The following is a 13570-nucleotide window of genomic DNA, read 5'->3' as shown; positions in this document are numbered from 1 at the left end:
AAAACATTTTGTCTCCGAAATAAAGGGGAAATGTAATTTCATGTAAGAGTTGTTTTTTTTTTCTTTCTGATTTTAAAGTTAACCATTGTAGCTTAAAATGTGTCTTCAAAGTCTCTGAATGAGGGCCAGACTAAGTGACTCACTTCGAACAAAGAGACCATGACGGAAGCATGGCTACATGACTTCAGAAGCCAGATCATGCGAAGGACAGAGTGCGTGCTCTCTGATTATTTGCTCCTAGGGAGGCTGGCCACTGCAGGACCTGGGGATGTACAAGCAGCTCTCAGGAAAGAACCACATGGAGAGGAATGGAGACTTCCTGCCAACAAACACCCCTGACTCACCAGCCAGCTCCTCCAGCTGCTGTCCAGCCCTCAGAAGGCCGTAGCCCCTGCTGACATCTCACTGAGCCTCATGAGACACCCAGCACCACGACCACCAGCCAGGCTGTACCTATGTTCTTGGCCCACAAACAAAGGCAAGAAATAATACATGTTCATGGTTGTTTCGGGCCACCACATTTTGGGGTGATTTGCTCAATAGCAGTAGATAACTAACGCCTGTACCATGCTCTCTAGGGAGGGTAGAAGTGTGAAAATGAAGTGAAGGAGGAAACGTTGTTTTCTTACTTTCCACATTTTTACTTTATATATTCCAGGCCTGTTTAGAATTTTTTTTTTTAGTCTTTTATATTTAAATAAAGGGATAGAAATAAAGTGAGACATAAATGTATTTTTAAAACATTCTTCCCTGGATTTTAAAAGGAACACTAATGGGAAAGGACAAAGTTGCAGGCCCGACACCACACAACCTCAGCACCCATTAGAAAGCAGTGATAACCAAGATGAACAGAACCCTAGAACAGAACGGGGGGACCAGAAATAGACTCACACAAGTGTAGTCCACGGAGCTTTGACAAAGGAGCAAAGGCAATGACTGCATTCTGTTCAACAAATGATGCAACATCAGGACAACCACATGTAAAAATAAATCTAGACACTGACCTTACATCCTCCAAAAAAATGGACTTGAAATGGATCATAGACTTCAGTGTAAAACACAAAACCATAAAATATCTAGAAGATAACATAGGAGAAAATCTACATGACCTTTGGTTTAATACTGAGTTTTTTAAGTACAACACCAAAAGCACGATCTGTGAAAGAACGATATTGATGTTAGATTTCATAGCAATTAAAAGCTTCTGCTCTGCAAAAGATGCTGTTAAAAGAATAAAAAGACAAGCCACAGGCTGGGAGACAATATTTTCAAGACCTATATGTGATAAAGGGCTTGTGTCCAAAATATACAAAGAATTCTTAAAACTCAGCAATAAGAAGACAACCCGATTAAAAAATGGGCAACAGACCTGAACAGACACCTCACTAGAATGACCTACAGATATCATACAAACATATGAAAAGATGCTTACTATCATATGTGATTATTGAATTGCAAATTAAAGCAACTGAGATGCTAGTCTTAGGGATACACATCAGAGTAGCTAGCAGCCAAGAAACTGATACCAGCCAACACTGGCGAGGATGCGAAGCAACAGGAACTCTCATTAGTTGCTGGTGGAAATACAACATGGCACAGCTGCTTTGGAAGGCAGTTGGGCTATTTCTTAGAAAGGTATTTATTCAAATGGGTTAAAAAGTCATATCTTCACAAAACCTGCTCACAAATGTTTACAAAAGTTTTATTCATAATTGCCAAAAACTGAAAGTGACCAAAATGTCCTTTAATTAGGTGAATGAATTTTAAAAACCTGAGTTATATTACACAATAAAATACTGTTCAGTGATAAGAAGAAATAAGCTGGAAACTTCCAAACTCCTTCTGTGAGGCCAGCATTACCTTGACCCCAAAACCAGATAAAGACCCCACCAAAAAGGGAGAATTACAGACCAATATCCCTGATGAACATGAATGCAAAAATTTTCACCAAAACGTTAGCCAATAGGATCTAACAGTACATTAAAAAGAATTATTCATCATGACCAAGTCGATTTATTCCTGGGCTACAAGGTTCAACACCCACAAATCAATGTGATACAATACATAAATAAAAGAAAGGACAAGAACCATATGATCCTCTCAATAGATGCAGAAAAAGCATTTGACAAAGTACAGCATCCTTTCTTGATTAAAACTCTTCACAGTGTAGGGATAGAGGGACCATACCTCAATATCATAAAAGCTGTCTATGAAAAACCCACAGCAAATATCATTCTCAATGGGGAAAAACTGAGAGCTTTTACCCTAAAGCAGGAATGTGCCACAGATGTCCACTATCACCACTGCTATTCAACATAGTACTAGAAGTCCTAGCCTTGGTAATCAGACAACAAAAAGAAATAAAAGGCATCCGAACAGCAAAGAAGAAGTCAAACTCTCACTCTTCGCAGATGACATGATCCTTTATGTGGAAAACCCAAAAGACTCCAACCCAAAATTGCTAGAACTTATACAGGAATTCAGGAAAATGACAGGATATAAAATCAATGTACAGAAATCAGTTGCATTTCTATACACTGACAATGAAACAGAAAAAAAGAAATTAAGGAGTTGATCTCGTTTACAGTTGCCACCCAAACCATAAGATACCTAGGAATAAACCTAACCAAAGAGGCAAAGAATCTGTACTCAGAAAACTATAAAGTACTCATGAAAGAAATAGAGGAACACACAAAGAAATGGAAAATATTCCTTGCCCATGGATTGAAAGAACAAATATTGTAAGAATGTCTATGCTACCTAGAGCAATCTATACATTCAATGCAATCACTATCAAAATACCATCAACTTTTTTTTTCACAGAGATGGAACAAATAATCCTAAAATTTGTATGGAGCCAAAAAAGATCCCAAATAGACAAAGGAATGTTGAAAAAGAAAACCAAAGTTGGTGGCATCACAATTCTGGACTTCAAGCTCTATTACAAAGCTGTAATCATCAAGACAGTATGGTACTAGCACAGAAACAGACACACAGATCAATGTAACAGAACAGAGTGCCCAGAAATGGACCTTCAACTCTATGGTCAACTAATCTTTGACAAAGCAGGAAAGAATGTCCAATGGAAAAAAGACAGTATCTTCAACAAATGGTGTTGGGAAAATTGGACAGCCACATGCAGAAGAATGAAACAACCACTTCCTTACACCACATACAAAAATAGACTCAAAATGGATGAAAGACCTAAATGTGAGACAGGAATCCATCAAAATCCTAGAGGAGAACACAGGCAGCAACCTCTTCAACCTTGGCAGCAACAACTTCTTGCTAGATGGGTCTCCAAAGACAAGGGAAACAAAGGCAAAAATGAACTATTAGAACTTCATCAAGATAAAAAGTTTTGCACATCAAAGGAAACAGTTGACAAAACCAAAAGACAACTGACAGAATGAGAAAATATTTGCAAATGACATGTCGGATAAAGGGCTAGTATCCAAAATCTACAAAGAACTTATCAAACTCAACACCCAAAGAACAAATAATCCAATCAAGAGATGGGCAAAAGACATGAACAGACATTTCTCCAAAGAAGACATCCAAATGGCCAACAGACACATGAAAAAATGCTCAATATCACTCGCCATCAGGGACCTACAAATCAAAAGTACAATGAGATACTACCTCATACTGGTCAGACTGGTTAAAATTAACTAGTCAGGAAATAATAGGTATTGGTGAGGATGCAGAGAAAAGGGAACCCTCCTTCACTGTTGGTGGGAATGCAAGCTGGTACAGCCATTCTGGAAAACAGCATGGAGGTTCCTCAGAAAGTTGAAAATAGAGCTACTCTATGACCCAACAATTGCACCAGTGGGTATTTACCCTAAAGATACAAATGTAGTGATCCGAAGGGGAAAGTACACCCCAATGTTTATAGCAGCAATGTCCACAAGAGCCAAACTATGGAAAGAGCCCAGATGTCCATCAACAGATGAACAGACAAAGAAGATGGGTGTAAATATACAATGGAATATTATGCAGCCATTAAAAAATGAAATCTTGCCATTTGCAACCATGTGGATGGAACTAGAGGGTATTATGCCAAGTGAAATAAGTCAATCGGAGGTAAATAATTACCATATGATCTCACTGATATGTGGAATTTAAGAAACAAAACAGAGGATCATAGGGGAAGAGAGGAAAAAATAAAACAAAATGAAACCAGAGAGAAAGGCAAACCATAAGAGACTCTTAATCATAGGAAATGGAGGGTTGCTGGAGGGAAGAGCCATGGAGGAATGGGGAAACTGGGTGATGGACATTAAGGAATGTATGTGTTGTAATGAGCTCTGGGTATTGTGTAAGAGTGATGAATCACAGACCTGTAACTCTGAAACCAATAATATATAATATGTTAACGAATTGAATTTAAATAAATAAATAAGAAAATAAAATTTAAAAACAAAAACACAAAAAAAATTATGCTAAATAAAAGAAGCCAGATGCAAAAAAAAAAAATAATAAAAATAAAAAAAGAAGAGCTATCAAGTCACCAAAAGGCAGAGAGAAACCTTGAATGCATATTGCTTGGTGAAAGAGGCGAGTCTGAAAAGGCTATGTACTGTGCGATTCCAAATACAACATTCTAGAAAAGGCAAAACAAGAGAGAGAGCAAGAAGATCAGTGGTTGTCAAGAGTTCGGCGGGAGGGGTATGCGGGGGAGGAGGTGTGAATAACTGGGGCACAGGAATTTCTGGCACATTAAACTATTCTGTATGATACTGTGATGGTGGATACACATCTTTATGATTTGCAAGAGCTCACAGAACTGCACAACAAGAAGGGTGAATCCTAACCTAAACCATGGGTTTCGGGCAATACGCTATCAGCATCGGTTCCCCACTTATAACAAACATGCCACAGGACCGCGAGACATTAATAGGAGCAGGGAAAGACGGGAACCTCTGGACCATCTGCTCAATTTTCTATAAACCTAAGACCGCTCTACAAAATACAGTCTATTCATTTTTTACGCAGCATGAATCAACTGACAGAAAAGTAGAAATAAAATAATACGGGCACCCATAATCTCAGCAGACAGTCCGTCACTGCTGACGCTTAGGCATAGTTCCTTCCAGTCCTTTTTCCAGTCTTTTTTCAAATGTCTGTGTGCCTGTCATTTTCCCAAAGAGCAGCAATCAGGCTGCTAAATCCATTCAGAAGGTTTATGGTCTAGTTTTAGTTTGGATTTCTAACTGCAAAGAAAGTAGCACATAGAAAACATCAGTGATACCAAAAACAGATCCGAGAGGGGCCAGTTGCCATGGAAATGATTGAAAATAAATTTCACTTCACACTACACCCTGCTAATGTACTGACCAGAAAGAAGGAGAACTACTTGGAGTAACAGGAGAGCAGCCAAGACAGCTTCTGTTCGAAGAAGGAAAACACATCAGCCTAGCGAGGTTTCAAAGAGTCCAGGAGTACACCCTGCAAATTAATGAGTTATGCTCTTTCAGCAACCACGCGGATGGAGGGAGAAAGCACTTGGGAACGGGAGACCCGGGTAGATTCCCTCGTCTCCACTGACAGCTAGTTTGACAGCCAAGCAGCCAGCAGGTCTCCCTCCAGATGCGGGCTTGTCTCTATGGTTGGTGCAAGGCCAGGAAACAAATCACTCCTCCCCTCCAATGGAGATGCTCCAAATGGTTAGCTGCGAGGCCCAGGCACCAAAGGATGGTCTGGACACTGCACTGACTGGCCCTTAGCATGGGAGTGGGTCCTGGGGGCATCCCTCCTGCACAGAGCTTAAACCCACAGACCCTACAAGCTGGGCATTCAGGAGATTCTAGGAGAGGGTTCAGGATGCCAGAGTGTCGGGGGCACCCAGGGAGGTCAGGGGAGGGACGGGTGTCCAACAGAAGAATTTTAACCTACAAAAAACTAGTAAGGCCAGAGTAGCATGTACCAACTAATCCCTGAATGTCCAGCAACCATTGTTTGTTTGTTTGTTTTTAAGATTTTATTTATTTATTTGACAGAAGAGAGAGATCACAAGTAGGCAGAGAAGCAGGCAGAAGGGGAGAGAGGAGCAGACTCCCCGCAGAGATCCGGATGCGGGGCTCAATCCCAGGACCCTGAGGTCATGATCTGAGCCAAAAGCAGAGGCTTAACCCACTGAGCCACCCAGGTGCCCCCAACCAGTGTTTTTAATGAAAGACGAGGGTGTTCAGAACACATGTCAGGGACAGCCTTCCTGGGGGAAAGCAGAGCTAGGATCCCAAAAAGACAGCTGGAGTGTGAAGACAGGCACAGCTTCCCACCTTGGAAACAGCACAGCTGTAGAGTCGAATAGATCCTGTTTCATTCTCAGCTCTGCCCTTCGTCACCACAAATGGCATAACCCCCAGTTTCCTCATCTGCAAAATGGGAACCTCTGTTCTTCTCTCATGGATGACATGAGGTAAGCCACGTGCAGGGTTCGGCACAAGGCATGGCGCAAAGCCAGCACTCCCACCATCACGGATGCTTGTGCTGCGGGTCTTCTTCCCTTTTCTAACACAGAGGATGGCCCCATTTCCCTTTCCCTGTCCAGATTCCAAAGTAGATGCCATAAAAAGCCAGAGCCCTCAACGAGGGAAGTATCATGCAGTTCCCTTTTTTCTCCTGCGTCCTACGAACAGCCCTGTACTCTGGAGAGAACAAAGACTTCAGACGCCAAACCTACCCAGATCACAAGGCTACAAAGTTACAGACGCTCTGGATAACAGCATCCCACTCAAAGGGCAAGGATTTAGCCTTATACTTGCCGAGCACCACCACCGTCCAAGCCCAGGAAAACTCAGGTTAAACAGGGGTCCATTCGTTACCAACATAAAACACCGTTTCCAAATGGTGCAGAGTGCAGCTGTCATTCCTGCTGCCTCAGCTCAGTTAATGGATTCTTATTTTTATTTTGTAAAACATTTTTATTTTTTTCTTTTTAATTTAAATTTAAATTAAATTTAATTTTTTTCTTGTTCTTATTTTATTTTGAAAAAAAAAATTGCTCTTAAACACATAGGTAATCAACCTGTATCTGTCCCCATCTCCCACAAATGACAATTATTATTTGTTATATCTGCATCCTTAAAAAAAAAAAGAAACAAAATATTGATGCACAAAATTAAAATCTGTTTTCTTCTCTACTTCCAGATCTATTTCCTACCACACTCCCACTGTTAGGAATTTCATCTTTATCTAGTCCAGTTCTACTTTATTCTTTGTTTTAGCTAAATGTTTGGTCCTGGTTTGTTTTTGTTTTTAAACAGAAAGAAAATAAAAAGAAAGTTGGACAACGTGTTACGTGAAAACGCCTGTGTGAGGAGGGAGGCCTTTGCAGCGAGAACGCGCCCACTCACCTGCTCTACGGACAACGCCCTTGCCATAGGCAACCTTCCAGCGCCGAGCCTTGCAAACTCACACCCGTTAACCTCTGAAAAGTCCCGCAGAGCTCGAGAAGGCTGTCTGACAGACTCCAGAAGGCTCACCTGGGTCCAGATGCGTAAAGGAGCCCACGACGAAGTCCAGCGTGGACACGGCCAGCAGGAGCAGCAGCAGCAGCTGCAGCCGGATTATCCACTTGACGCCCGCTAGGTTAATGCCCAGCAAGGCCAGAAGCACCGCGACCGAAATTCCTCGCACCGCCCAGATCCTCCTGATGCTCAGCAAATCGGAGATGGACTCAGCAAAGCCGGTGATGTACATGGCACCTGCGACACACTGACAGAGCAGCCGAGTGGGCAGGAGAACAGAGCACCAGGAAGCCACAGGCCAGAGCCGCCAGGCTCGGAAGCCCCACCCACGCTGTCAGGGCTCAGCACCTGGAAACCACCATGGGGGCTCAGTGAGCCCTTCCCGCCTGTGACCCCGGCCTCGGGCCCCATTTCTTCTCATCTAGTCTCTACCACGCCCCTGAGGAGAGTGTGAATGCCAATGAGTGGTGACTATGGTGAGAAGATCACAGGAGGAAAGAGATGGGACCCTGGGCCAAAGAACACTTGGAACTTCTCTGAGCTATTCAAGAGCTAAACAGAGGGGAGCCTGGGTGGCTCAGTCGTTAAGCGTCTGCCTTCAGCTCAGGTTGTGATCCTGGGGTCCCAGGATAGAGGGATAGAGCCCCAAGCTCCCTGTTCAGTGGGGAGTCGCTTATCCCTCTGCCCCTTCCCCTTTCATGCACTTTCTCTCTCAAACAAATAAATAAAATCTTAAAAAAAAAAAAAAGAGCTGAATAGAGAACAGAAGCTCACAGGGGGTCCCATCTCAGGGTCTTAGAAAGGCACTGAAGCAAACCCCAGGTTTTTTTTTTTTTTTCCATTTCTTTGTAGGTCATTATTATTTAAAAAAAAATTACCTAAATCTTAAAATAAGATAAAAAAATGGGCAGCACATCTTTTCAATGTCATCTGGAACAAAGGCTACCCAAGGACTATCTAGGTGTATGTGCTTAGTTCTACTCATTGTTTACTATCGATTAAATGTGGTAAATGTCCCAGACTTTGTGAAGTTACTGTCAATTTATAGATTCTTTCCAGCAGAGATGCAAATAACTTCTGTCCGGTGGAACAGATAACCCAGAAGACTCAGTTTTGTTATCCGGTAAGACATTAACCACTTTTGTTTGGCAATCCGATCCTGAAACTTATTTATGAAATTGTTTAACCAGGAACTAGATAATCAATACATAGCTTCTCAACTGCTCTTTAACATCTGACTGGCTCCTCCATTAATTAATGAGTTAAACAAACTCTTTTGCACATGTACATTTTATATTTGCCTGAAAGCCATGATTTTACCTTTTTTAAAAAATATTTAAAACTCAACTTCAAATAAGTCTTTGAAAATAACACCAACCTCATCCTCCGTAATTCTCAGCTCCCTTCTCTCCAGTCAGGTTCACTCCTCCCGCATCCCCCCAGGTCAGAGGGTCACCATCTTCACTGTGCTCTGTCCCCATTGTTCTCTCAGGGAACAAAGTCCACTCTGGCCTCCGTCATGTTCCTCCTTCTTCATGAAGCCTTTCCTCATCCCCCTTTTCTGAATAAATATTATGCTTACTGCCAGTACAATGGGATTAATTATCTGGTTCCATAATCTATTCTTATTTCATGCATAGAAGTCTGTCCCCTACCCCAAGCCACCAAGAATGCAAACATTGTAAAAAACAAAAATTTCTATGCTGATTGCACTTCTTCAAAGCCCCGGCATTTGCTAACCATGTTACTACAAGCGTTCAGTAAATACTTTGTGATGGGCTGACTGTATGAAAAGCATGCTGGGAAGCAGGCACCATTAATTTCCAGCTCTTTTAGGTAAAGACTGGAAGGGCGATATAGTTCCCATACTGCAGAGAAGCTCACAAAGAGGCCCCATTCTTCAATGAGATCAGCTTGTTCTGCAACTAGACACGTGATCGTCTGTGTTCCCCCAGCTTAAAAGAGGCATTTCTGTCTATATACGGGTGCGGGGGGAAGCCCAATAAATGTCAGAGAAAGACAGTCATCCCTGAGAAGGAGATGAGAGAGAGACATGGATGTTTTCCTGCCTTCCCCTCATGACTCAAACTTGCCTTTGACTAAATACCAAGAGCGAGCTGGAGATAACAATGCTGCTATGCCATGAGTACGTGGTCAGGTCAACAGGACCCTTGTGCTCAGGTGTATCAGAGTTGAAAAACCAAATGATAACAGTCCAGTGATGATCATCCCCTTCCCTGGTGTCTGACGTCTCGAACACGCAGAGCTCTGGCCTCACACCCGGCAGGCTAGCCACCAACACCTCAGAGAGATGAGGGAGAAGATGTGGGAGAATACAGGGCAATGAAATGATTCTGAAAGCTTTAAAAATAATGATTTTAAGGATTTGTATCTTCTAAATTTTTGAAAAAGTTATTTATTTTTTATTTTTTATTTTTTAGATTTTTATTTATTTGACAGAGAGAGAGTTCACAAGCAGGCAGAGAGGCAGGCAGAGGTGGGGGGGAAAGCAGGCTCCGCTCTGAGCAGAGAGCCTGACATGCTCAATCCCAACAGGGCTCAATCCCAGGACCCTGAGATCATGACCTGAGCCAAAGGCAGAGGCTTAACCCACTGAGCCACCCAGACGCCCCCAAAGTTTTTATTTTTAAGTAATCTCCACACCCCACATGGGGCTCTAACCCACAACCACCCTGAGATCAAGTGCCACGTGCTCTACTGACTGAACCAGCCAGGTGGTCCTATATGTTCTAACTTGTTATGCCTGAAACAAGGGCTATTAGCAAACTTGAACCTGCTGGAAAAATCCTTCTTACTGCCTGTTTTAGGAATAAAGTATTATTGGAATACAGCTGTGCCCAGTTTTTCATACTGTCTAAGGCTGCAACCACAACAGCAGAATGGAACAGCTGTGACAGAGCTGTAGGACTCCTAAAAACTAACGTGTTCGGGGCGCCTGGGTGGCTCAGTGGGTTAAAGCCTCTGCCTTCGGCTTAGGTCATGATCCCGGGGTCCTGGGATCGAGCCCCACATCGGGCTCCCTGCTCAGCAGGGAGCCTGCTTCCTCCTCTCTCTCTGCCTGTCTCTCTGCCTACTTGTGATATCTCTGTCAAATAAATAAATAAAAAAAAAAACTAACGTGTTCACTATATGGCCCCTCATAGTAGGAGTTCGCTGACTCCTGCTCTAGAAAGGAATGTAACAATAATAAAAAGAAATAAATAAAAAGAATGTATTCATGCCCTGGAATGACGAGGTTAGAGGTCAGTAAGAACCACGAATAGGGACCCTCAGAGACTCCCCAACCATACCCCGGAAGAAGTGTCTTGAATCAATGACCTAACCTTCTGCCTTCAGAAACTGGAGAAAGAAAAGCAAAGTAAACCCAAAGGAAGCAGGAGGAAGGAAATAATAAAGACACGAGCAGAAATAAATTGGAGACCAGAAAAACAATAGCAAAATCAACAAAACCAGAAATTGCTTCTTTGCAGTCAAGCTTTTAACTATTAAGTCTGACTTAAACAAGGGAGCAAAGTCTCAGATGACCGAAATCGGGAATGAAAGACACACTACCAATCTTACAGAAAGTAAAAGGATTATACGGAATCTATGAACAATCAGGCGCCAATAAATTATACAACTGAGATTAAATGGACACATTCCCAGAAAGACACAAACTACCAAAACTGACTTAAGGAGATACAGAAATCGGAATATGCCTATGTGAGTAAAGAGATTGATTTAGTTATCAAAAACTTCCTACCGGGCGCCTGGGTGGCTCAGCCGGTTAAGCAGGCTGACTCTTGATTTCGGCTCAGGTCTTCATCTCAGGGTCGAGCCCTGCTTCATCCAGCTGTCCACTCAGCGGGGCATCTGCTTGAGAGCCTCTCTCCCCCTCTTGCTCGGCCCCTCCCCTACACTCAGGCACGCATGCACACAATACTCTCTCCGATAAATAATAACTCTTTTTAAAAAAAGGAAAAGGGAAAAGAAAACTTCCTACAAAGCAAAGCCTGGGACCAGATGGTTTCACCACTCAATTTTATCAAACATTTAAAGAAGAATTAACACCAATCCTTTAGAAACTCTTCCCAAAAAATAGAAGAGGAGGGAACACCTTGCAACTCATTCTATTGTGCCAGCTTTATCATGAGAGCAAAACGAGGCAAAGATATTGCAAGAAAACTGTAGACCAATATCCCTCACTGATACACGTGGAAACTTCCTCAACAAAAGCCTAGCAAACGCAATGCTATAGCATATAAAAAGGATTCCGCGCGGCACCCTGCCCTGATCAGAGAGCCCAGCCCGGTCAGAGACAGGCAAAGGAGAGGCGTGCTGGGGACTCTGAGCAGAGGGGCCCAGTGTTTCTGATCTGCGTGCAGAAAACACTTTCCCTGCTTCCTTCTAAGCAGCACGCACACCCGAGACTCAACATCGCAGCTTCTTCCCCTCCCCTCATCCCTTCCAGCTTGCCCCTGGTCTGGGAAGCTGCTGCCACCGGCTAGCTGGTCTCCCCAGAGAGTGGGGCTGCTACCTGCTCGCCTATGAGACCACACAGACATAAAAGTCCGACAGACAAATAACCAAGGTAATAAAGTAAACGGAGCATTTCTCACTCGCCTCCCAAACTAAAATGCATAAAGCTCTTCCTCTGCTAAAGGCAAGTGGTTTTTAAGAGCGTGGTGACAATCTCTCTGCCTTCCGAGCACATCACACACACACACACACACACACACACACACACACACACACACACATGCCTTTGTGCTGTTGAAGATGTACTTAGGCTAAAATACCTGTTCCTGTTGCTGAAAAAGAAAAGAAAGAAAACCTGCACTTTCTTTGAGGAGACTCCTGTACTCTTACTTAAACAAATTCCTTCCTTCAAACTGCTTTTTCAACCACCCACCACCCTTTGCACGATCGTAAAAGCCTTTTCTAAGCCAAGAAGTGCTCACAAAGAGCCGCTTCTTAACACGGGAGCTGTGTGTCCTCAGCGTCAGGCCCCCGGCCCTGTGTCTCTGCTACATAAGCCTCCGCACGCCTCCCTGCCCACTGGTGTTGTGAGAGCCCGCGTCCCCGCCACGCCACCTCCCCGTGAGGACCCCCTCCTCAGACAGGGTGACAGGGGCTCTCAGCCTCCCCCGCAAGGCCAGCAAGCGGTCAATGAGCCCCGAGCTCCCGCTCATCAGAGAAGGGCCTGCTTCCTGGAAAGTCCAGGAAGGTGAAGTGTCCCCCCTTCAGCACCAAAGTGCCCCAGGGATGGGGCCACCCAGCCGCCACCTAGGCTCTGGCCATTGTCCTGCACTCCCTCCCTAGAACGCGCTGCAAGAATAACCCCAGCCCAGGCCCTGGCTTCCAGGGCAAATCAGGACGCTGGGAGGCACGAGAGATGGAGAGGAAGGAGCGCTGGACTCTGGGTCAGGACCCTGGCTGGAGGGCTGGGCTCTCCAAGTCCCTCTCAGAGCCCCCGGCTGCCCATCTATAAAATGGGGACACGCGGGAGCAGATCCCACATGCCGAGGGCCTCCGGGCCCGGCTCCCCACCCCAGCCGCCCAGGCTCACCTGTCCAAACACATAGAGCAGCCCGATCGTGCCTCCGGTCTGCCCGCCGAGGACCGAGGAGATCATCGAGTAGACACCCCCACTGCCGACCCCACAATGCTCCCCGACACCGATGCCGGACAGCACAGTGACGAGGGCCACCAGGATGACGAAGGACACCAGGAACATGCCCATGAGCACTCCCGTGTTTCCCTGCAACAAAACAGCAAGGGGCAAGGGCAGGGGTTAGGACGGGGGCCTTCCCAGGAGCACTGACCACCTCCCCCAACGCCCCCCAGGGCTGTCACAGGGGTGGGGAGGAAGAGCTGAGCAGAGGTGAGGCACCAGGAAAAGGACAGAGGCAGTGCACAAGAGGAAGGCCTGGAAAGAATTCCAAATGAAGGGCAAGGTCCTTGCTTCAAGCTCTTCATGGACTTGCCGCCACCAGCAGGGTGCTCCTGTGGCCCCTCCTAATCCGCCCCTCTCTACCCCCCCCAGTCCTCATCCCCATGTCCTGGCAGAAAGGCCCATGCTCGGGCGCCTGGGT

General features: G+C 44.7%; 1 protein-coding gene across 2 annotated transcripts in view; it reads right to left on the bottom strand.

The window, feature by feature from the left end:
• SLC12A8 (solute carrier family 12 member 8) overlaps positions 1-13570 on the bottom strand; it is a 138596-nt gene that overhangs the window by 94453 nt on the left and 30573 nt on the right. For both annotated transcript variants that reach the window (XM_032869446.1, XM_032869447.1), the window contains exons 4-5: positions 13045-13236; positions 7491-7722 (exon numbers count right to left, since the gene is read on the bottom strand). In XM_032869446.1, coding sequence (XP_032725337.1) covers positions 7491-7722; positions 13045-13236 — 424 coding nt within the window. The remainder of the gene's footprint in view (positions 1-7490; positions 7723-13044; positions 13237-13570) is intronic.

The sequence above is a fragment of the Lontra canadensis genome, unplaced genomic scaffold, assembly GCF_010015895.1.
Source record: "Lontra canadensis isolate GAN:19392208 unplaced genomic scaffold, GSC_riverotter_1.0 scaffold38, whole genome shotgun sequence".
NCBI lineage: Eukaryota > Metazoa > Chordata > Mammalia > Carnivora > Mustelidae > Lontra > Lontra canadensis.
This window is presented reverse-complemented; position numbering and strand designations above follow the sequence as displayed.